The sequence below is a fragment of the Myotis myotis genome, unplaced genomic scaffold (assembly GCF_014108235.1).
Source record: "Myotis myotis isolate mMyoMyo1 unplaced genomic scaffold, mMyoMyo1.p scaffold_m19_p_14, whole genome shotgun sequence".
Classification (NCBI taxonomy): domain Eukaryota; kingdom Metazoa; phylum Chordata; class Mammalia; order Chiroptera; family Vespertilionidae; genus Myotis; species Myotis myotis.
In genome coordinates this window covers 18,882,820-18,907,065 of record NW_023416318.1, presented here as the reverse complement: position 1 = coordinate 18,907,065, position 24,246 = coordinate 18,882,820, and the positions used below count along the sequence as shown (strand labels likewise).

Sequence of the window (24,246 nt, the reverse complement as noted above, 5' to 3'; positions counted from 1 at the left end):
TTACATAGACATTAATGATATTTTAGGAAAATCATTCTTGTTCTATGTACATTTATAGTATTGCTTCTTGTATAATTGTAAAATTTGAAATCCTCTTAGCATGCAGAATAGGTTATGATATACTGAAGGATTAAGCTTCACTGTCTTGTGTCAGATTAATCCCTCATATATAGATCAGCACTTGAACTGACAGAAGTATGGCTGCAATTCAGCAAAGAAGGCTCAATGGATAAATAATTTTATGCAGGATGAATGACATGCTTCTTGACTGGTTGATGTATACGCCTCCAAATTAAATTTAAATAAACATCACAAACATCTTTTTCTCAGACTTTCATAGAGATTTATGGAAAAGATGCCTGACGATTTATGTGGTGAAATAGTGCCATTAAATATTTTTTGGATTCTTTCTACTTTATTGGGGTAACTCACTTGATAAGAATATCTTTTAGTTTTATGTAAAAGTTTTTATATTGTTTTAAACTTTAATTTACTTGTCAGACAAGTACAGATTATAAGAACATTGTCTACTTGCTTATGAATATGTTTTGAGTGAAATAGGTAAACATATACGTATAGGTGAGTGTTGAACTAGGGCATGGGAAATGAAGGCAGCTGTGATTGCATGGGTGTTACCGTGCGCTGAAAATGTGGTGGCAGCTTCTTTATTGGCAGATGCAGCCTCTCCAATAATTTTTATATTTTCAGTCCATACCTGTTCCTGAGTCTGTGTAACCATCGTTTACTTGCAGTAGATGGCTTGATGTCATTTGTTGAAGGGGATTCCTTGCTGAAGTTTTCCTATAATAGGTTCAGTGTTTTCTAGTATAACACTACCATGAATCGGAACATGTTTTCTGTTCATGTCTTCCATTCACAAATGTAATGCCTTTCCAACTTAACTAAGCACTTATCACTCACTGTGGCCCTAATATTTACAGCTTGAGGTGCAAAACTAGCACAGATTTTTTTTTTCCTTCAGTTTCATGGATAGATTTATTCTTACCATCAATCTTAGCATCCTCAGCTTATGATTTTTTTCCCTTTCTTTTCTAAGTCAAGAACTTTCACCTTTTCACTTAGAGCACTTTTCAGCCTCTCTGCCTTTCTTTGGCATATCAGAAATGCCAGCATCACTATTCTTGAGCTTTGGGGCTATTATTAATTAAAATAAGGGTTATTTGAACAAAAGCACTCTGATAACTGAGATGGCTACTAAGGGATTAATGGGCAGGAAGTGTACAAGGTGGGGCAAAAGGAGGTTTACAGTTTGCACAGAAGGTAATACAATCCTATATAATAAAAGGCTAATATGCAAATTGTCCCTTTGGGAGTTCGACCAACCAGTAGTTCGACCACTAGCTATGACATGTGCTGACCACCAGGGGGCAGTGCAGAATGAAGGAAGGCCCCAGCTGGCAGCCAGGGGAAGGAAGGCCCTGATTGCTGGCCAGGCCTAGGGACCCTACCCGTGCACAAATTTCATGCACTGGGCCTCCAGTAATAATTAATAATACAAGAATAAACTCTGTGTTTCATGCACTCACAACTGTAAACCCACTTTGCCTTACCCTGCATATAGCAGGTTGTTGAATAATGAACGTTGTTCAGTATCGTTTCATTATAATATTGATAAGATGTGTAGGAACTTAACTCTTGTTTATATCAATAAGCCTATGGTAAAAGTGGTTTTGTTATACATTGTTTCGCTTAAAATTGCAGAAGCTATTGACATTGTTAGGTGAAGACTTACTAACAGCATGGATACCCTAGACCAGGGTTGGTAAACTGCGGCTTGGCAAACCACGGCTCGCGAGCCACATGCGGCTCTTTGGCCCCTTGAGTGTGGCTCTTCCACAAAATACCGACTTCTGCGCATGGGCCACGAAGTTTCAATCACACTGTACGTTTGGGCCCCACGTGGTACTTTGTGAAAGAGCCACACTCAAAGGGCCAAAGAGCCGCATGTGGCTTGCGAGCCTTGGTTTGCCGACCACGGCCCTAGACAAAGGGATGATTCCAGGTGGACAGAGTAAGGGAGTGGGGGCATAATCTCAGATTTGGTTATTTGTCTTATTAATGAACCAAAGCCATTTCAGGTATTCCGAACTTAGTTTACTCTAGTAATCAGGCACAGTGTCATAGCTAATATGAATTACTGTGGAATTATTTGGGGCCTGGGAATTTTGGCGAATAGTTGAAAAAGCTTACGGATCTATTCCTTAAGGAGAAACTGTGACCTGTCAGTGCTAGTGCATGTCTACCTTGGTATTCTTGTCTTCGCCACTATTCTCACTTTAGAGCTGTGATAGCTCATTCGTAGTCCTGCCAGTTCCTAGCAGAACAGGAATATCATTTTAGGGGGATGTTTAATTAATAAACACTCCCAGGTTCCCAGCATTTGGAAAACACATTTATAAGCCATGTACATTGTCAAAGACACTTGGTTTTCTATATTTTTGAGTTAATATTTCCAGAGGCATGGGAAGTGGAAAAATGGGCAATTTAGTTAAGAATTAAGTTTTATTTAGTTTTACCTAGACAACTGGTAAACTTATCATCATTATATAGAAAAGTTTTATTTATATTATATTAATATCTCATTTAAGTGTTTACTTTTTACTATAGACTATGATCTACTCACATAGGACCTAGAAATAGTACTGAACTTTTTTTTACTAGACTCTCACCTAGTTGAAGAAAACAGTGGCTAGAAAAACAAAAGGATATGGTAGATCAAGAAATGTGGTTTGTATTTTTGGTTAGTGATTATTTACTAGAAAATCTGTAGAAAGTGTTGCCATCTTGACAAAAACCGTATACAATTGTATTTTCTCAATACAATTTTTCTTTAAAAATTGATTAACTTTTGATTACTGTGATAAAGAAGAATAGGAATAGTAAAATGAAAATTTGCTGGTAGCTCTACATCTCTTTTTATTTTTATTTATTTTTATTTTATTTTTATTTTTTATTTTTTTTTATTGCTTAAAGTATTACAAAGGGTATTACATATGTGTCTACATCTCTTTTTAGTATGGCTCACATACTAAGTATTACTAAAACTTTTCCAGAGCAGTAGAAAACTGAAAAATGTAACTTGAGTTTCATACCCTGAGGTAGAGATACAGATGAATAGGAAGTAGGGAGAAAAACCTAAAGTCTAAAAGCCTTCAGTCTAATTAGCTTTTAACAGTAGATTTCAATTAGAATATACCTCATATATAATATTTGAAAAAGATGTTCATTATTATAGACTTATACTTGTAAAATATATGCTTTCTTCTAATGAATGGATATCAAGCACTTTGAAAGGTCTAAGATTTTTACTCTACTTGCAAGATAACAAGTTATCAAACCACAGTTTCATGCTGGTGTATCACATGAAACTCCTGGATCAGAGGTAAAGGACACTTTATTGCTCACAATAATAGTACCTAAGGCAGTGATGGCGAACCTTTGGAGCTCGGCGTGTCAGCATTTTGAAAAACCCTAACTTAACTCTGGTGCCGTGTCACATATAGAACTTTTTTGATATTTGCAACCATAGTTAATGGTTAATCAACCAAAAAAATGAGTTCGCGTGTCACCTCTGACACGCGTGTCATAGGTTTGCCATCACTGACCTAAGGTATCAGTTTTCTGTGGGGAGAGGGGGCGCCCTGATTTCCCGGGCACCATTCCTACTGGGTGAGGTAGAGAGGGGTAGATGCAGAGAGGCGTAGATGCCGTCTTCACACTCAATGGGCTGTGTAAAGGATAGGAATTCTGAACCTGGGAGTTCCTGTCTTTTATCACTGGCGGTGAGCTTGCTTGCCCTTTGCTCAACAGGGGACAGAATTTGTTCCAAGGGGAGTCAGTGCCTCAGCAATAACTCAAGAAACCCATGGAAAACTGTCTCTCAACAATGGGTCTGAGCTGAAATTTTTGCTTAAAACTTTATTTGTGATGCAAAGTAATGATGTAAACAAGATCACAAGAGCAAATGTTTAAAATACTTAGAAGAACTAAGTTTAAATATTCTACTTTTGCAGCACCAAATAATGCATAATTTAAGAACTTTCCAACATTTTACATTATTGAAAATAAATTAAGCACTTTAACACTTTAATTAGGATAATTTGCTATTATGCTACATGTTTTTGAAGTGAATAAAACTTTACTTTGAAAACACTGAATTTAAACTCTTAACCAATTTATACTGTCTTTCCTCTTTTTACTCCATACAGGGAGGTTTTTAGTCAGTAAAACACAAATTTCATATTATTTACACCAAACCAAAGTGAACCATTCTTAGAGAACCACCATCTCCAATTTCCTGAAAGCAAACAAATAAAAATAATTAAAAACATGTTTAAGCAGAGAGTAAAATTAAGCAACTTAATACTTATATTTTTAATATCTTTTCTTTGAATATTTAAAAACAGTGAAACAAAAGTTTAAAATGCATTATACATGCAAACAAGAGAACTGTATGTTTATCTTACTCTTAAATTTTGACACAGCATTGGTAAAAAATCAGTGAAGAGAAGTAATATGTGAGGCATGAAATGGCAAAGGAAGGAAAGGATGTTAGTTGAAACTTGGAAGTATCTGAAGGCTCCTACAATGAGAAGTTGCAAACTGTGGGTAATCATTTCTGATGCCACCTATTTGATTTTTACAATACTGTCTGTTCTACAGGTCCTATACGGCATATATTTCTTAATTTTGATGTTTTACTAAGTATTTAACAGTGGCTCTTGAGGTAATGGTTCATAGAAAAGATAATGGTTTTATAAGCCCTACATAAAATTTTCCGAAGCTGCAAAGAGCTACTAACAAGAACCTCATCCTTTTCTCATTTCTTTTTCTTTCTCCCCCAAAAGGATTTTTTATTTTTTAAATTAAATTTATTAATGTGACATCAGTTAATAAAATTATATAGGTTTCAAGTGTACAATTCTGTGATACATCACCTGTATATTATACTGTGTGTTTACCACCCAAAGTCAAATCTTCTTCCCTCATCATATATTTGACCCCAGTTACCCTTTACTACTCTCCCAGCCCCTTCCTTCTGGTAACCACCAAACTGCTGTCTGTATCTGTGAGTTTTTGTTTGTTTTTCTTGTTTGTTCCAGTTTTATATCCCACACATGGTTGCTTGATGTTTTTCTGACTTATTTTGCTTAGCATGACATTCTCAAAATCCATCCATGTTGTCACAAATGGCAGTATTTCATCTTTTCTTATGGCTGAATAGTATTCCAGTTTATATATGTTCCACATATTTTTTATCCAATCCTCTATCGAAGGACACTTTAGTTGTTTCCATGTCTTGACCACCATGGATAATGCTGCAATGACATAGGGGTGCATATAGCTTTGCAAATAAATGTTTTCAAAATTTGCAGGTAGATACCCAGAAGAGGGGTTGCTGGGTTAAAAGGTAAGTGTATTCTTAACTTTTTAAGGAACTTCCATATTTTTCATAGTGGTTGTACTAGTTTACATTCCCACCAGTAGTGACTGATATGATCGTATGATAGCCACAACCTCTCCACCACTTATTATTAGTCTTATTGATAATAGCCAAACAGATATGAGGTGGTATCTCATTGTATTACCACAGACACCACAGAAAAACAAAGCATCATACTAGAGTACTATGAAAGACTGTATGCCACCAAACTCAGTATCCTAGAAGAAATGGATAACTTCTTAGAAATATATAAACCTTCCTAAACTGAATTGAGAATAACTGGAAAATATATATGGATGGATCAATAGTGAGGATATTGAAACAACCATCAAAAACCTCCGAAAAAGTAAAAGTCCAGGACCAGATGGCTTTACTAGTGAATTCTACCAGTCAAAGAGATTTAGTATTGATAGTCTCAAACTCTTCCAAAAAATTGAAAAGGCAATATTTTGCCTTCCTAACACATTTTATAAGGCCAATATAATCCTCATACATAAACTTGGCAAGAATAACATGAAAAAGGAAAATATCTGATGAATACAGATGAAGAAATCACAAACAAAATACTAGCAATCAAATATAAAATACAGTAAAAAATACATCACAATCTAGTGGGGTTCATTACAGGGTCACAAGGATGGTTTAATTTACACAAATCTATCAATGTAATACACTACACCACATTAACAAATAAAGCATAAAAATATATCAATATATGCAGAAAAAGCATTTGACAACATTCATTTATGATTAAAACACTCAATAAAAAAGACCATATATGACAGACCTTCAGCTAATATCATACTCAATGATGAAAAACTGAAAGCTTTTCCTCTAAGATCAGGAACAAGACAGGGATGTCCAGTCTTATCATTGTTAATCAGCATAATACTGGGAAGTCCGGGCCAGAGCCATCAGTCAAGAGGAATAAATAAAAGGCATTCAAATTGGGAATGAAGAAGTAAAATTGTCACTTTTTGCAGATGACATTATTCTATATATAGAAAAAACCTAAAGATTCCATCCCCAACAAGGATTTTATGATAGGACTAGAGGCCTGATGCATGAAATTCGTGCAAGAGTAGGCCTTCCCTCCCCCGGCTGCCAGCACCAGCTTCCCTCTGGCACCCAGGACCCGGGCTTCCTTCTGGCCACTGGCAGGCACCGGGACCTGGGCTTCCCTCACAGCCCCAGCTTTGTCTGGAAGGATGTCTGGTCTAATTAGCATATTATGCTTTTATAATAATAGCACAGTGGAGACATTTAAAAAATATATATTTTTATTGATTTAATAGAGAAAGGGAGAGGGAGAGAGAAACATCAATGGTGAGACAGAAGCATTGATCAGCTGTCTCCTGCACATCCCCCACCATGGGGATCGACCCCACAACCTGGGCATGTGCCTTGACCAGGAATTGAACCGTGATCTCCTGGTTCCCAGGTTAATGTTCAACCACTGAGCCATGCTGGCTGGGCATAGTGCAGACATTTTTGAAAGTTTGGAGATAGCCGACTTAGAGTTGAAATGGTAAAGGAGAAAGGTAAAGAGAGTAGGGCTGAGGATTGTACTTAAACTAATATTTCATAATTGGAGACATTTAAAAGTTATTCCTCAAGTTATATCTTGAAAGTTCTTTTTGCTGAGAAGCCTTTCAGAAAGACATTAAATTATAGTATTTCAAATAGTTGTACCTCAAAAACCCCCACAAAAAACAAGTGTGGCTGGCAAGTAAGGGAAACATATGTATGCAAGTGTTTGTGGATCCTGATGTACAGAAAAAAAAAAAACCCCCACACCTGGAGTATCAGGTAACAATATGAATGAGTAATTTAATATTGCCTGGGGCTTGTGTGTGCGTGCTGGCTTTAGCTTTCAATTTTATGTTTTTAGCTTTCAGTTTTAAAACAAAAAATCATTTACATAAGCACTGGTATTTAAAAAAAAAACCCATAAGATCCAACTCATAGTTATAAGCTACTATACCAAAACCTATTTTTTAACACCACTATAACAGTCATTGAGAAGCCTAGACTTAGCTTTTGGTCTTGTTCAGAGATCCTAGGTAAATTTTCCTAATAACTGGATATAATTGTCGCTTGAAGGCCAGACTTTGCATACCCGGGAAGTATCTGTTTCAGCCATATTCTTGATGTTCTGTAGTGCCTCCTTCTATCCAGGCCTTAATACCTCTCTTACGTTAGGAATGACATTTAAAAACAGTTGGTTAGAGCGTGATCCCGAGGTTACAGGTTCGATCCTCAGTCAGGGCACAGACAAGAATCAACCAATGAATGCATAAATAAGTGGAACAGTAAATTGATGTCTATCTCTCTCTCTCTCTCTCTCTCTCTCTCTCTCTCTCTCTCTCTCTCTCTCTCTCTCTAAAATCAATGAAAAAAAATAAGATTAAGAAAATTAAATAAAACCCATCCTATTTTTAAAGAAGACTTCAGAGTATTTCCAAGGAAGTCTGTTTCATGCTGTAACATTGACCGATACTCTATGTATTTTATAGGAATTTTTGATGATCAATGAAATAATGTATTTTGTATACTCAGTTAATTAATAATTACTAACAACAAAGTATATTCATTAAGTAAAATTTGGAAAACATAAAGATACAAAATTTACCGTAGTCCCACCAGTCATATGAAAACTATGGTTTCAAATACACATGAACCAGTTTCTTTTTTTCCACATATATGTTTTATTTGTTTTTAAAACAGCAGAAATCATATTGTATTTACAATTCTCTGTATTTTTGGCTTGGGTTTTTTGGCTTCACTTTATTCTTCAATGCTCTCACACAGTCTCTGTTTTTAATGGCTAACTGTTACTTCATTAAATACTATAGTGCTCCTTAGTCATTCCTTTTATTTTTTGTTAAACTTATAGTTTCCATTTTCTTCTTTTTTATAAATAATACTATGAAAGACACTTAGGCATGAAGTGTTTTCTTTGTTTAGGAGTATTTCCTTGCTATAGAGCTTTAGCAGTGGAATTAAAGGACCAAAATTCATGAAATGTTAGGCCCCTGGGTAAACAGTATAGAAGTGGTGGTTTTGGTTTGTTTCTTCCCTAGTTTGGGAGGAGGTGATTTTTTTTGTTAATAGGAAGTTGTAGTTTCAACAGAGACTGATCTTCATTTGATTAAGTTCTGAAGCTGCACTCACCCTTGACTGAATGGCATGTTAATTCATGCAATAATTTAATACAACAAAAGGGTTTTCCCCAGTCCCTCATTTGAGCTCTCCATATAGTTAAGTATATATTCTGAGCCACACCCTGTTGCTGTTACCTAATGTTGGGCAATACCAGGTCACCTTTCTTTTTAAATGTATACAAACTTTCGTAAGCAAACTGCAGACAAGTTAAGGTTTGCTTTGCTACAAACTGGATTTTGACCTATTGCTCATTTAATACAGTCATCTTTTATTAAAAAAATGTAGACATTGGCAAAAGACCTGAATAGATACTTCTCCAAAGAGGACATACATATGGCCAAAAGAAATATGAAAAGGTGCTCAACGACATTAATCATTAGAGAGATGCAAATTGAAAGCACAATGAAATATCACCTCACACCTGTCAGAATGGATATTATCAAGATATCAATAAACAACAAGTGTTGGCGAGGATGTGGAGAAAAGAGAACCCTGAGGATGTGGAGAAAGGGAACCCTCATGCACTGTTGGTGGGAATGCAGACTGGTGCAGCCACTATGGAAAGCAGTATATAGAGTTACCTCAAAAAATTAAAAAATGGAACTGCCTTATAACCCAGTGCTTCCACTTCTGGAATTTATCCAAAAACCCAAAACACTAATTTGAAAGAATATATGCACCCCTATGTTCATTGCAGCATTATTTACAATAGCCAAGATGTGGAGCAGCCAAAATGCCCATCAGCGGATGAGTGGATGAAAACGGTGGTACATTTACACAATGGAATACTACTCGGCCATAAAGAAAGAAGGAAATCTTACCCTTTGAAATAGCATGGATAGACCTGAAGAACATTATGCTTAGTGAAATAAGCCCACCCGAAAACGACAAGCACCATATTATTTCACTTGTATGTGGAATGAACAAGATAAACTAACAAAACAGAAATAGACTCAGAGAGAACAGACTGATAGCTGTCAGAGGGGAGGGTGGTTGAGGGCTGGTAAAAAAAAGTGAAGGGATTAAGCAAGAAAGAGCAATGTGAATAGGATTTCTGTCTTTTTTTCAAAACCCTATTTGAGGACATGTTTAGTTTTTTCAGTTTTCTAACACAGCATTCTTGAGTGTGAATCAAGTGCAAGAAATGTTTCTATTTAGATGAATGTACTATTTGCATGTTTTTAAAAATTAGGTCAGTAAGAACAATAATAATGTTTTAGAATTTACAAAATGCTTTCATATTACCTAATTTGACATAATCCTATGATATTAATACAATTACTCCCATTTTACAGATAAGGAAGTAGGTATACAAAATGTGTGGCAATGAAGAAGAAGGGGCAAGAAACTGGAACTGAGACAGTTTGCCTACAAATCCTTCAAATTCTTTCTATGTTATACCAGTATGCCTCTCAAAGCACTACCATTTCCCTTTTTTTGTCTTAGCCTCCCCAAATTCAGAGCTAAAACTCAGTTTTAATATTGAATATCAATATAGATATGTCCATAAAGAAGACTGGAACAATGATATCGATGATTATTAGTAGTATTAGTAGATATAAGTGAATTTGAGTTTACATACACCATTCTCTATACTTTGGTATAAGTTTGAAATTATACAGAATTAAGTTTAATAATGTACTAGTTCCATACAATTAGCAAAGTCCTACCACATACATGGTCACAATGGAGTTTCATGAAAAACCTGTGGTGTATGTGAAATTATCTCTATTTTGCAGATGAGGAAGTTGTGGCTAACAGAGATGCAGTGATTTTTCCAAACTATAATGCTAGTGGTTGTGGAACTGTCTTTCAAACTCAAGTTTCATAGTGAATCAGTTACTGTAATCCACTATGAGTTTTTAATAAAATGGTGAGGCTTTCTCTGACTTACACCTAAGCTTTCTGAAATTGGTCTAACAGGTCATTGATACCGTCCCTCAAAATGAACTTCAATGTAATGTCAGTGGCATAATATGGCGAGGGACCTCACATGCATTGCTTATTAATATTACACATGGATGTGATAAAAATGACAAGGATAATTTGTCATCACAAATTTTTCATTTTTAAACTTAATTCTGGATAAGTTCAAACTTATACCAAAGTATAGAGAATGGTGTATGTAAACTGCTATATTACTCATCACCCACTTTCATCAATTATCAACTCATGTGACTTAAATTCTCTTATACCCCACCCCCAACTGGTTTGGCTCAGTGGATAGAGCGTCCGCCTGTGGACTGGAGGGTTCTAGGTTCGATTCCGGTCAAGGGCACATGCCTGAGTTACGGGCTCGATCCCAAGTAGATGGCACGCAGGAGGCAGCCTATCTATGATTCTCTCTCATCACTGATGTTTCTATCTCTTTCTCCCTTTCCCCTCCTCTCTGAAATCAATAAAAATATATTTTAAAAAAAGCAACAACAACAACAACCTCATACAGTATGCTTTTCTCTTGGAATTTAAGATCTTATAAGAAACAGTAATAGAAAGTGTTTTACCTGTCCTATGCAGTCTTCTCTTATTTCTCCTTCTAAAGTAAAAGATCACAAGATTAATTATCTTAAAATCTAATAAAGGACCTTAACAAAAATTTTTAACAGAATCTTTTAAAATCCTCACTAAGCAGAGAAATACTTAAAACAATCATAATGTAAACACATTAAAATACTAAAAACTCAGAGAAAGCAATAACCAAACCTCAAAATAGTAATAAAGTAACAATTATTCTACATACATGTTATGGCCAATATCTACACTGAAATCAAATGAACAGACTATGACTACGTTGTGCCTTTTCTCATTAAAATGGTGCCTTAAAACTTGCATAGCAATTAAGTTTCATCTACGTGCCAATTCTGGTTGATTAGTGGTGGTTATCCAGGGAACTGTGGAACTGTGTTGAGAAGTTTTATGAGGATTTATTATTTCCACTTTGCTTAATGGAAAAGAATACTGTATTTGATTAATGGCAATCTGCTCTCAAAGCAGTGATATACCTGCTGGCCCTGGCTTAAGACATCAAAATGATGCTTTTAAGAGACTTTATGTCATTAGGCTAAGAGAAAAGAACTGTCATTACAGCCATGATCTAATGTCTCACTATTGATGGGTATCAGGCAGACATCAATGTACATATTCTCATTCTTGAAACCAGTAACTGCTGGCATTTATAAGTCCCAATACAGTACTTAGTGCATGCATGCATGTACCACCCATCTGGCACTATGCTGATGTTAACTTGCAAGTTTTCTGAAGCTTATCAGCAGCATTTTATTCCTCGTAATCCTGTCACCAAGAAGTGCCTTGATGATGATAATATTTCTGTAATAGTGTGTGTGTTTTCTGTCTGTCTGTGTTCTCTTTTAACTGACTAGCTTCTTTACATGATTTTTTTTTATTTCTTTGTCAAGCAGTTCATGGATCTCTTTCTTTGGGGTCGCTTACTAGAACTCTATTAATTTCCTTTGATACTGTTGTATTTGCCTACATTTTTGTGATCCTTATAGTCTTGCATTGGTGTCTGTGAATTTGAAGGAGCAAGAACCTCTTCTGTTCTTCACAGATTATTTTTGGCAGGTGAAGACCTACTCCTGCCAGGCAACCAGATATACAGGCTTGCCTCTAGGATGACAGCTGAGCAGGGCCAGGGCCAGGCCATGCGGCTGCTTCCAGTTTCACAGTGACATCCTTGGTGGGCTGGCCTGTTACTTGTGCCAGTGTATCTCGCGCCAGGTCCCCAGGTGATTGGGGCTACTTCTGGGTCCATGTTGGCAGGCTTATTACTTGGGGTGCAGATCAGCATGTCTCTCCGCAGGTCCCCCGAGAAGACTACCTCTGAGATTGAGCAATTGGAGCTGGTCATAGGGTTGCTCCCAGGTCCACAGTTGGGTCTGCAAACAGTGGACCTGTTATTGGGGTCATACATGATGTGGTTCCTGCTCCATGGGGCTGGTAGTATGACCATGAGTGAGTGGGGCAGAAGCTATGATCCCAGGGGGATAGAGCTGTTCCTGGGCCTGCAGTCAGGTCTGTATTCTTCAGGCCTGCTACCAGGGTTTGGGTGCACCTTGTCAAAGTGTTTTTCCTTGGTCTTGGGCTCCACTAGGGTTTGCAACTTCCTATTTGGATTTTGAAGCTCTTGGATTGGCCCTTTTGTTCATGGATGGTTGCCAATTTAGTGTTTCTGTGGGGGAGTGAGGGGTCTCATATTCTGTTATGTTGCTAGTAACCATGAACTTTCCATTTCAACTTTAGTGCTGGCCTTGTTGAATACAATTAACTCTACACTTTTCTTAAAATTCAAGGGAAAACAAACTTAGAGGGAAAATACCATTTTTTTCTACTGAGAATCCCATATCTTTAAACCATTAATACAAAAAAAAATCACTTTAAATTATTTATTCAAGGGCCCATCCTTTATGAGAATCATTCCATTGAAATTGTGCCTTCATAGGTGAAAACAGTGTTGGAGTGACAGTATTTTGAGTCAGAGATGGGACCATATATGGAACAGGCTTTGTGACATACAGTTAGTAGACCTGTGTGTGTGTGTGTGTGTGTGTGTGTGTGTGTGTGTGTGTGGAGCGGGGGGGTGGGGGGGGTGGGGTGGGGGGAGGAGCGGGCGGAGAGAAACGTTAGCACTGCTACATGCTTGTCACTATGCAGCACTGCTTTAAAAATTCTTCTCTCTCTCCTATCCACTTCCCTCAGATGCTGAAGTTGCTCTCATGGGTTGCCTTCCCTGGCCTATCCAGAAGGAAAGGATAGGCATGTGAAGACAGGAAGCCACAGAGAAGGATGAGAGAGGCATGTGGTGTTTGTATTGCCATCACATGCCCCTCTTGTCCTTCTCTGTGAGTTCCTTTCTTCTGGATTTTGCATTCCAACGTCTCAAAGATTTAGTCCAGCAGAACTGGCCCATTATCAGAGGGAAAGGTAAGGAAATGAGTAGGCCAAGCTTAGAGTCATCTTTAGGGGACAGTGAAAACTTGCAAAGAGTAACTACCTTTGTCCCTTCACAGCCCGTCGTCTGTGTGTTACTTGTGCCTCCATTTTCATAATATCTCATGCGATTGCTTTTGCATGTTGCAGTTGTATTTTGCAGGCCACCAACTCAGCTGGACTGGAGGTGATTACTGTGTTACTTAATTTTTTTTTTTGGTACCAGTTTTAGGGAGTATATTACATGAATGCCTTCTGTTATCGTACTATGTACATTTCTTTCTTATTGAATTGGGCAAAAATCACACCACTTTTCTCAGTGGCCCTCAGAGCCTGGTTTCTCAGAGTGTAATCTCCAGGCCAGCAGCATCTACATCACTCGAGAGCTTGTAGAAATTCAGAATTATAGGTTCCCCCCAACCTACAGAATGAGAATTAATATCGTAATAAGATCCTCACATTTATTTGTATATTCACTAAAATTAAGTTTTTGTTATAAGCAGCTATTTTGCATGATACCAACCAAGTCCCCGTCTTATAGCAACCCAACTACAAATGCCCAGGCCTTTCTTATTTTCACTCATTTACTGAATGCGCTCGCCAGGTATCATCCCGTTTTTCTGTTACACTTTTGAATGCTTTGGGTACCGTGGGTACCATTACCTTTCTTAAAACAGGCCTTACCCATCAAAGATTCAGCACAGGTGTCTTTTTCAAGTTCATTCCTTCTGTCAAATACTTGTCTGTTGTGTAAGTTTTTTTTTTTTTTAATTGGGTCAAGGATAAAAAAGAAAATTATATAGTTAAATATGTTATAGATTTTTAAATATTGAATATTTTCAAACTTCAGAAGTTCTAAAAAATATAATTGAAAATTTCCTTGGAACCTTTCAACAATGTAATAATTTAAATACCATAATGTTAAAAACACTGAAAACTGATTTTAATTTTCCCACCACTAAGTATTTCATAGGACATTTTGAAGAGTATTAAATCCAACTTTAATATACAAATAAAATATTTTATACATAATTTTCAAGAACGTCATATAATTTGAATCACACATAATGTTTGTGACTAGCTTCTGTCACTCAGTATAATGCCCTTATATTCATCCAAGATGTTACATGTATCAATAGTTTGTTACATTTTATTGCTGAGTAGTACCAGTTTGTTTGTTCACCTATTGAAGGATATTTATTTCCCCAGGTTTTGGCAATTATGAGTAAAATGGCTATAAACATGCATGTACAGGTTTTTATGTGACATGAATATTTGCCCTACAGAAATGAAAACTCAAGAATAGCATTGTTTCTCTCTTTCTTGACATAGAAAGGTATGGGAACCTAGATTTAAAAATAACTGCAGGAGCCCTGGCCGTGTGTCTCAGTTGATTGAGCGTTGTCCTGTGCACCGAAGGGTCGCCGGTTCAATTCCTGGTCAGGGCACATACCCAGACTGTGGCTTCCATTCCCCAGTTGGGATGTATATGGCAGCAACTGGTCAATGTTTCTCTCTCACATCAGTGTTTCTCTCTCTCTCCCTCTCCCTTCTTTTTTCTCTAAAATCAATAAAAAAAACCCCACACAAAATACTTAATTCTTAAAACAAACAAACAAATAAACTGCAGGAGATCATATCTGAGAATATGCTTTCGGGGGTGGGGGGTGGGGAAACCCTTGAAGTGAATCTTTTAAAAATGGAATTGAAAGTCATAATAAGTAATGACAATTTGACTAAAAGTAAAAGGTAAAAACATATAGATGAGCTTTTTTTATCTTATATAAAATGAGTTATAATTTCAATTCTGCATGAATTCTGAGAAGACACAAAGAGTAACTCAGATTGATTAGACGGGTGAGAAGAGGTGCTAGTGCAAAAAAGAACAGCCGACCAGACTGTCTAAGAGCATGAGGTATATGGCATCTTTGACTTGACAACAGACATTATAAAAGGGGGTGATTTTTTTCAATAAGTATTTTAAGGATTTTATTTTTAAGGCTTCTATTAATACTGCACTAATAAACTAATTTTCTTTTACAATTCTTTTAATTTTATTATCCTTGTGGTTTTTGAATGAGATCTACAAACAGTTACCCATTTTATTGACTTCATGAAACAGTCTTTTTTTTTTTTTTTTTAAATAAATTTTTATTGATTTTAGAGAGAGAAAGGGAGATGGAGCGAGAGAAACATCTGTGAGAAACATTGATTGGCTGGGGACTACTGGGGTTCTAACCCACAACCCAGGCAAGTGCCCTGACGGGGAACTGAACCAGTGACTTCCTGGTGCATGGGCTGATGCTCAACCACTGGGCCACACCAGCTGGGCCATGAAACAAGTTTTATGTTTTGTGCAAAATTTTCAGTTGTTTTGAAATATGTCTGCTTTATATGTTGGTTGTTTACATAGCTGACAATCAGTGAAAGCACTGATGAACTAACAATTAATAGGTGAAGAGAAATGCTAGTCTTCACTGGGGAGTAATGGACTAAGTTTACAAGTAGTTCATTCTTTTTTAAAAAATCTTTATTGTTGAAAGTATTAAAGATATCGCCTTCTTTTCCCCACTGATGCCTTCTAGCCTGCACCCGCCCCACCCCAGGCCTTCACCACACTATTGTCTGTGTCCGTGGGTTATGCATATATACATATGAGTTCTTTGATTAATCTCTTCTCATCCACCCAACCACCCACCGCTGCCTTCCCTCTGAGATTCAATATCCGCTTAGCATAATACTCTCCAGGTAAAATATTTCACACGATGAGGACTTTAACCACCGTTTTAGATAATAAGTAAGGGTGCTCTATAGTTTAAATTTTGTATTTTCAATGAAAAGTTATGAAGTTTGAGTGCTCTGAGTTTTGTGGAAGAAAAATACTATGCAAATAGTACATATCACATGAAGTCCACTAATAAAGGATTAAGGTTTCAGAATATATAACATTAACAAGGCTTTGTACATGAAATTATACTTTCATTTGGCTTAGTTAATAAAAAGAATACATTCTAAACCAAAACACTGCCACTTAGAATATATAGATTTTGGAGTTTTGGGAGAGCTATGAATCTGTAAAGCAGTTGATTTCCCCAGAGCTTTTCTTGAGACACATTAAAGCAGCGGTTCTCAAACTGAGGGTCGCGACCATCGGAAAACACATATAGCATACGAGATATTTACATTACGATTCATAACAGTAGAAAAATTACAGTTATGAAGTAGCAACGAAAATAATTTTATGGTTGGGGGTCACCACCACATGAGGAACTGTATTAAAGGGTGGCGGCATTAGGAAGATTGAGAACCACTGCAGGAACAGGGAAATGTAACTTCTCTTCACAATAAGATTTACTTAGTGGGCCAGAAAGCAAAAATAAGAAAATTCATAGGAGACCAGATTAGGCTGAGAGGAAATGGAAATCCTCTTTTTGTTTTTCAGCTCCCATTTGCTTTCTCACATGGTCTTGATCAGCTTTCTTGAGCATAGCCAGAGGTTCAGTGAGAACCTGTAAACATCTCCAGGCTGTCAAATTGCCGATACCCTTTAATTTTTGGTTTAAAAGAGCTTAAGATGGTCTATCTTCTTTGGAAGTATGTTTAAGATTGGCTAGTTTTTTAGTCAGATACTGAGACTTAGAAAAAGATGTCTCTACTTAGTTTCTAGTTTTACAGGCAGCAAATCATAACACACCTACGTGGGAATAATATGAACTTAACCAGTTCTAGAAACCTTCCGTACATTCCACATTTATTTCAGTTTAAGATGCAGAACTGAACTTCCTAGACATATGCCAGACGTGTTCCTCTTATGCCAGGTTAACAAGAATTGCGAGGCCGAGAGGAACACACAAGGTCAGCTGCGGCTGAGCTAGAAGAGGCAGCAAGCTGCCGGGTTTCCTGTTGGCAGGGGCAATTGTATGGAGCCCGTCTTCATGAATTATAGTCTGTCAATTTTTTTTTTTCTGGTAAATCTGCTAGGCATTCTGTTGACAACATCTTTATGTAAATACTGAAAAATTTCATCCATTATATTTATAGGCACACATCAGGATTCTAAATAGAAGGATATTTTTTTTTTTTTTTTTTTATTGCTTAAAGTATTACAAAGGGTATTACATATGTGTCCATTTTATCCCCCCGCCCTAGACAGTCCCCTAGCCTCCCCTATCCCCCAATGTCTTATGTCCACTGGTTATGCTTCTATGCATGCATACAAGTCCTTTAGTTGATCTCTTACCCCCCTACCTCCTGCCCCGCAACCCTCCCCGGCCTTCCTGCTGTAGTTTGACAATCTGTTTGAGGCAGCTCTGCCTCTGTATCTATTATTGTTCAAAAGTTTATAATGGTCTCTATTATCCATGAATGAGTGAGATCATGTGGTATTTTTCCTTCATTGACTGGCTTATTTCACTTAGCATAATGCTCTCCAGTTCCATCCATGACGTTGCAAATGGTAAGAGTTCCTTCCTTTTTAGAGCAGCATAGTATTCCATCGTGTAGATGTACCACAGTTTTCTAATCCATTCATCTACTGATGGGCACTTAGGCTGTTTCCAGATCTTAGCTATGGTGAATTGTGCTGCTATGAACATAGGGGTGCATATATCCTTTCTGATTGGTGTTTCTGGTTTCTTGGGATATATTCCTAGAAGTGGGATCACAGGGTCAAATGGGAGTTCCATTTTCAGTTTTTTAAGGAAACTCCATACTGTCTTCCATAGTGGCTGCACCAGTCTGCATTCCCACCAGCAGTGCACAAGTGTTCCTTTTTCTCCACATCCTCTCCAGCACTTGTCGTTTGTTGATTTGTTGATGATAGCCAGTCTGACAGGTGTGAGATGGTACCTCATTGTTGTTTTGATTTGCATCTCTCGGATGATTAGTGACTTTGAGCATGTTTTCATATGTCTCTTGGCTTTCTGAATGTCCTCTTTTGAAAGGTGTCTATTTAGGTCCTTTGCCCATTTTTTGATTGGATTGTTTATCTTCCTTTTGTTAAGTTGTATGAGTTCCCTATAAATTTTGGAGATTAGGCCCTTATCGGATATGACATTGGCAAATATGTTTTCCCACACAGTGGGTTTTCTCGTTGTTTTGTTGATGGTTTCTTTTGCTGTGCAGAAGCTTTTTATTTTGATGTAGTCCCATTTGTTCATTTTCTCTTTAGTTTCAAGTGCCCTAGGAGCTGTATCAGTGAAGAAATTGCTTCGGCATATGTCTGAGATTTTGTTGCCTTTGGATTCTTCTAGAATTTTTATAGTTTCCTGTCGTACATTTAAGTCCTTTATCCATTTTGAGTTTATTTTTGTGTATGGTGTAAGTTGGTGGTCTAGTTTCATTTTCTTGCATATATCTGTCCAATTTTCCCAGCACCATTTATTGAAGAGACTATCTTGGCTCCATTGTATGTTCTTGCCTCCTTTGTCAAATATTAATTGAGCATATTGGTTCGGGCCGATTTCTGGGCTCTCTATTCTATTCCATTGATCTATATGCCTATTCTTGTGCCAGTACCAGGCAGTTTTGAGAACAGTGGCTTTGTAATACATCTTGATATCTGGTATTGAGATCCCACCTACTTTGGTCTTTTTCAGGATTGCTGCAGCTATTCGAGGTCTTTTTTTATTCCAGATGAATTTTTGGAGAGTTCGTTCTAGATCTCTGAAGTATGCCGTTGGTATTTTAATGGGAAGTGCGTTGAATTTATAGATTGCTTTGGGTAGTATGGACATTTTAATGATGTTGATTCTACCAATCCATGAACACGGTATGTTCTTCCATCTGTTTATGTCTTCCTCTATATCTTTTTTCAACGTCCTGTAGTTTTCTGAGTAGAGGTCTTTTACCTCTTTAGTTAAGTTTATTCCTAGGTAGCTTAATTTTTTTGGTGCGATGGTAAACGGGATTGTTTTTATAATCTCTCTTTCTGAAAGTTCACTATTGGTGTATAGAAATGCCTCGGATTTCTTGGGGTTAATTTTGTATCCTGCTACATTGCCAAATTCATGTATTAAGTCCAGTAGCTTTTTGATGGAGTCTCTAGGGTTTTGTATGTATAATATCATGTCGTCTGCAAATAAGGACAGTTTTACTTCCTCTTTTCCAATTTGGATGCCTTTTATTTCTTCTTCTTGCCGAATTGCAATGGCTAACACTTCCAGTACTATGTTGAACAGGAGTGGTGAGAGGGGGCATCCCTGTCTTGTTCCTGTTCTTAGGGGAAATGGTGTTAGTTTTTGTCCATTGAGTATGATGTTGGCTGTGGACCTGTCATATATGGCTTTTATTATGTTGAGGTATGATCCTTCTACTCCCACCTTGCTGAGAGCTTTTATCAAAAATGGGTGTTGAATTTTGTCAAATGCTTTTTCTGCATCAATTGATATGACCATGTGGTTTTTTTCTTTCAATTTGTTTATGTGATGTATCACGTTTATTGATTTGCGGATATTGTACCATCCTTGCATCCCTGGGATAAATCCTACTTGGTCATGGTGTATGATCTTTCTGATGTACTGCTGGATCCGATTTGCTAAGATTTTGTTGAGGATTTTGGCATCTATGTTCATGAGGGATATTGGCCTGTAATTCTCTTTCATTGTGTTGTCTTTACCTGGTTTTGGTATTAGGGTGATGCTGGCTTCATAGAATGAGCTTGGAAGTGTTCCTTCCTCTTGAATTTTTTGGAGTAGTCTGAGGAGGATAGGTTTTAGTTCTTCCTTGAATGTTTGGTAAAACTCCCCTGTGAAGCCGTCTGGTCCTGGGCTTTTGTTTGCTGGAAGCTTTTTGATGACTGCTTCAATTTCTTCCATAGTTATTGGCCTGTTGAGATTTTTAGATTCTTCCTGATTGAGTTTTGGAATGTTGTATTTTTCTAGGAATTTGTCCATTTCCTCCAGGTTGTCTAGTTTGTTGGAGTAGAGCTGTCCATAGTATTTTTTAACAATCATTTGTATTTCTGTGGGGTCTGTTGTTATTTCGCCTCTATCGTTTCTGATTTTGTTTATTTGGGTCCTCTCTCTTTGCTTCTTGGTGAGTCTGGCTAGAGGTTTGTCAATCTTGTTTATCCTTTCAAAGAACCAGCTCTTGGTTTCATTGATTTTCTGTATTGTTTTTTTGGTCTCTATGTCATTTATTTCTGCTCTAATCTTTATTATCTCTTTCCTTCTGCTCACTCTGGGGTTTTCTTGTTGCTCTCTTTCTAATTCTTTGAGTTGTAGAGTTAGATGATTTACTACCATTTTTTCTTGTTTTTTGAGATAGGCCTGTAGAGCTATAAACTTCCCTCTCAGGACTGCTTTCATTGTGTCCCATAGGTTTTGGATTGTTGTGTTTTCATTGTCATTAGTTTCCAGGATGTTTCGAATTTCTTCTTTGATTTCATTGGTAACCCAATCAATATTTAATAGCATGCTATTCAGCTTCCAGGTGTTTGAGTATTTTGGGTTGTTTTTATTGTAGTTTATTTCTAATATTATGCCATCGTGGTCTGCGAAGACGCTTTTTATGATTTCAATCTTCTTGAATTTGGGGATACTTTGCTTGTGACCCAATATATGGTCTATTTTTGAATATGTCCTATGAGCATTTGAGTAGAATGTATATTCCCTGGCTTTCGGGTGAAGTGTTCTGAAGATGTCTATTAAGTCCATCTGATCTAGTGAGTCATTTAGGATTGCTGTATCTTTGCTGATTATTTGTCTAGAGGACTTATCCAGTGCTGTCAGTGGTGTATTAAAGTCCCCTACTATGATTGTATTGTTGTCGATGTCTCCTTTGATATCTTCCAGGAGTTTTTTTATGAATTTGGGTGCTCCTGCATTGGGTGCATATATGTTTACCAGGATTATATCTTCTTGTTGTATTGATCCCTTTAGTATTATGAAGTGGCCTTCCTTATCTCTTGTTATGGCCTTCACTTTGAGGTCTATTTTGTCCGATATAAGTATTGCTACCCCAGCTTTCTTTTCCTTTCCATTTGCCTGAAAGATATTTTTCCATCCTTTCACTTTCAGTCTGTGTGAGTCCCTTCTAATGAGGTGGGTTTCTTGTAGACAGCAGATGTATGGGTCATGTTTTTTTATCCATTCAGCCACTCGATGTCTTTTGTTTGGAGCATTTAGTCCGTTTACGTTTAAAGTTATTATTGAAAGGTAGTTGTTTGTAGGCATTTCTGTTTTTGTGTGGCTGTTTTCTTTCTGAGCTTTTTATTTCTTATTTTTATACCAGTCCCTTTAGCATTCCTTGCATTGCTGGCTTGGTGGTGATAAACTCCCTTAGCCTTTTTTTGTCTGTGAAGCTTCTTATTTCCCCTTCAAGTTTGAATGATAGCCTTGCTGGATAGAGTATTCTTGGATTCAGTCCTTTGCTTTGCATCACTTTGTAAATTTCCGTCCATTCTTTTCTGGCCTGATGTGTTTCTGTTGAGAAATCATTTGACAATCTAATGGGAGATCCCTTGTATGTAACTTTCCGTCTCTCTCTTGCAGCCTGTAAGATTCTCTCTTTGTCCTGAACATTTGCCATGGTAATTATGATGTGTCTTGGTGTGGGTCTTTTTGGGTTCACCAGGATATTTTTATTCTAAGTGAAAAAAAAGTGGCTTAGATGTGAATCAAATAATATTAAGCCAAAATTTAGTAACTTTTAGCAGTTAAGTATCTTTACTTTAGTCCTAGGATCAATGCTGTTTTCACACTGAATGGTGTTTTTTTTCCTTCTAAAGTGATTTTTGAGTTGTGTAATCTTTTTATTTATTTATTTACTAGAGACCTGTTGCACGAAGAGATTCGTGCAATAGGCCTTCCCTTCCCTTGGCTGCTGGCACCGGTTTGGCTATGGCACCCGGGACCCAGGCCTTTGCTCTGGCTGGGCTCTGGCCAGAGTCGGCCCGGGGCCATCAGGTTTGGCTCTGCCGCTTGGAACCTACATATGCAAATTAACCACCATCTTTGTTGGGTTAATTTGCATACTCTCCTGATTGGCTGGTTAGCATAGCAAAGGTACAGTCAATTTACATGTTTGTCTATTATTAGGTAAGATTTATTTATAATCTATATTTTTATTGATTTCAGAGAGGAAGGGAGAGGGAGAGAGAGATGGAAACATCAATGATGAGAGAGAATCATTCATCAGCTGCCTCCTGCACGCCTCCTACTGGGGATTGAGCCCACAACCCAGGCTTGACTGGAATAGAACCCAGGACCCTTCAGTCCGCAGGCTGATGCTCTATCCACTGAGCCAAACCAGCTAGGGCTCTGTAATCTTTTTAAATGACTAGGTCAAAAATATGAAAACCAACCATTTAAATAGTGGTAATCTTAGCCACAGAGAAAATATGAAAACAAACGATTTGAGTAATAATATTAGTGACAGAAAGTATAAGGTCTTAGTTAATTCACATAATGGTGATTTAAAAAAAGAAACCCTACTTCATGTATACACTAGGTGTTGTAATTGCTTTAAATTTGGAAGTGCCTGATTCTTTTATATATCTAAAATGTCTACACACTAAGTATCAGCAGTATGTTCTTTTTTTTAATTATTAAGGTATTACATATGTGTCCTTATCCCCCTTTGCCCCCCCACCCCGGCCCCCTTCTGCTCATGCCCTCACCCCCCCTGGTGTCTGTGTCCATAGGTTATGGTTAGGCTTATATGCATGCATACAAGTCCTTTGGTTGATCTCTCCCCCTTACCTCCACCCTCCCCTACCTTCCCTCTGAGGTTTGATGGTCTGATCGATGCTTCTCTGTCTCTGGATCTGTTTTTGTTTATCAGTTTATGTTGTTCATTATATTCCACAGATGAGTGAGATCATGTGGTATTTACCTTTCTCTGACTGACTTATTCCTCTTAGCATAATGCTCTCCAGGTCCATCCATGCTGTTGCAAATGGAATACTACGTTGCTGTAACAAGGAAGGAACTCAGCTATATATTCTTATAGCCTATATATTCTTATAAAATAAAAATTTATTTATTAAATAAATGTTTATGAAGCTTCTGTTACATACTTGGCACTTTTCTAAGTCCTGGAGGTCACAGCAGTGAATAATAAAAACAGAAAAGGCAAACATTTAACACTCATTTGGTTTATATTCTAGAAAGTTTGTTTATAAACTTAAGTGCAGTACAATCTATTCAAAACCAGTTTTCAGTTGTTTTCTGCATGATATTTAGTTTAAATGAATAGAGTTTACTGTATTATGGGCTACCCAGAAATTAAAATTTCACTTTGTGACTTGTAAGCATATGAAGAATGTAAACAGTCATTGGGAAGGATTTAAACTTAAGAGAACATTTTATAGAGTAGGCTGATATTTTATGGTTCATTCATTCATTTCTGGATGGAATATTTGTTGAATGCTCACTGTGGTTGGTACTGGGATGGATGATGTGGATATAAAAGTGAGCAAAAGAAGACACACCCTTAAGTACATTAACTTATGTATTGAAAATAGCTGCTTTGTGCTACACCAGAGCTGAGTAATTGCATAAGGCTCACAAGCCCAAAATATTTACTCTTCTAGATATTTGGGAAAGTTTCTCAACCTCCACTCTGCTCATTAGTTTCTCCTTTTATCTTTATTATTTCCTTCCTTTGGACTAACTTTGGTTTAGTTTCTTGTTATTTTTTAGAATTACTGAATTAGAATTAGTTCATTT

At 37.1% G+C, this 24,246-nt stretch overlaps 1 protein-coding gene across 3 annotated transcripts in view; it reads right to left on the bottom strand.

Annotated features, from left to right (window-relative positions):
* Window positions 1-3,567: 3,567 nt before the first annotated feature.
* LOC118668947 (WD repeat containing planar cell polarity effector) overlaps window positions 3,568-24,246 on the bottom strand; it is a 244,340-nt gene continuing 223,661 nt past the window's right edge. For 2 of the 3 annotated variants that reach the window (XM_036334385.1, XM_036334388.1), the window contains 3 exons: window positions 14,261-14,319; window positions 11,134-11,165; window positions 3,569-4,318 (listed from right to left, as the gene is read on the bottom strand). In XM_036334385.1, the coding sequence (XP_036190278.1) occupies window positions 4,268-4,318; window positions 11,134-11,165; window positions 14,261-14,319 (142 nt within the window). In that variant the 3' untranslated portion in view covers window positions 3,569-4,267. Of the gene's footprint in view, window positions 4,319-11,133; window positions 11,166-14,260; window positions 14,320-24,246 lie in introns of all 3 variants that reach the window. The other variant, XM_036334387.1, reaches the window with a different exon arrangement.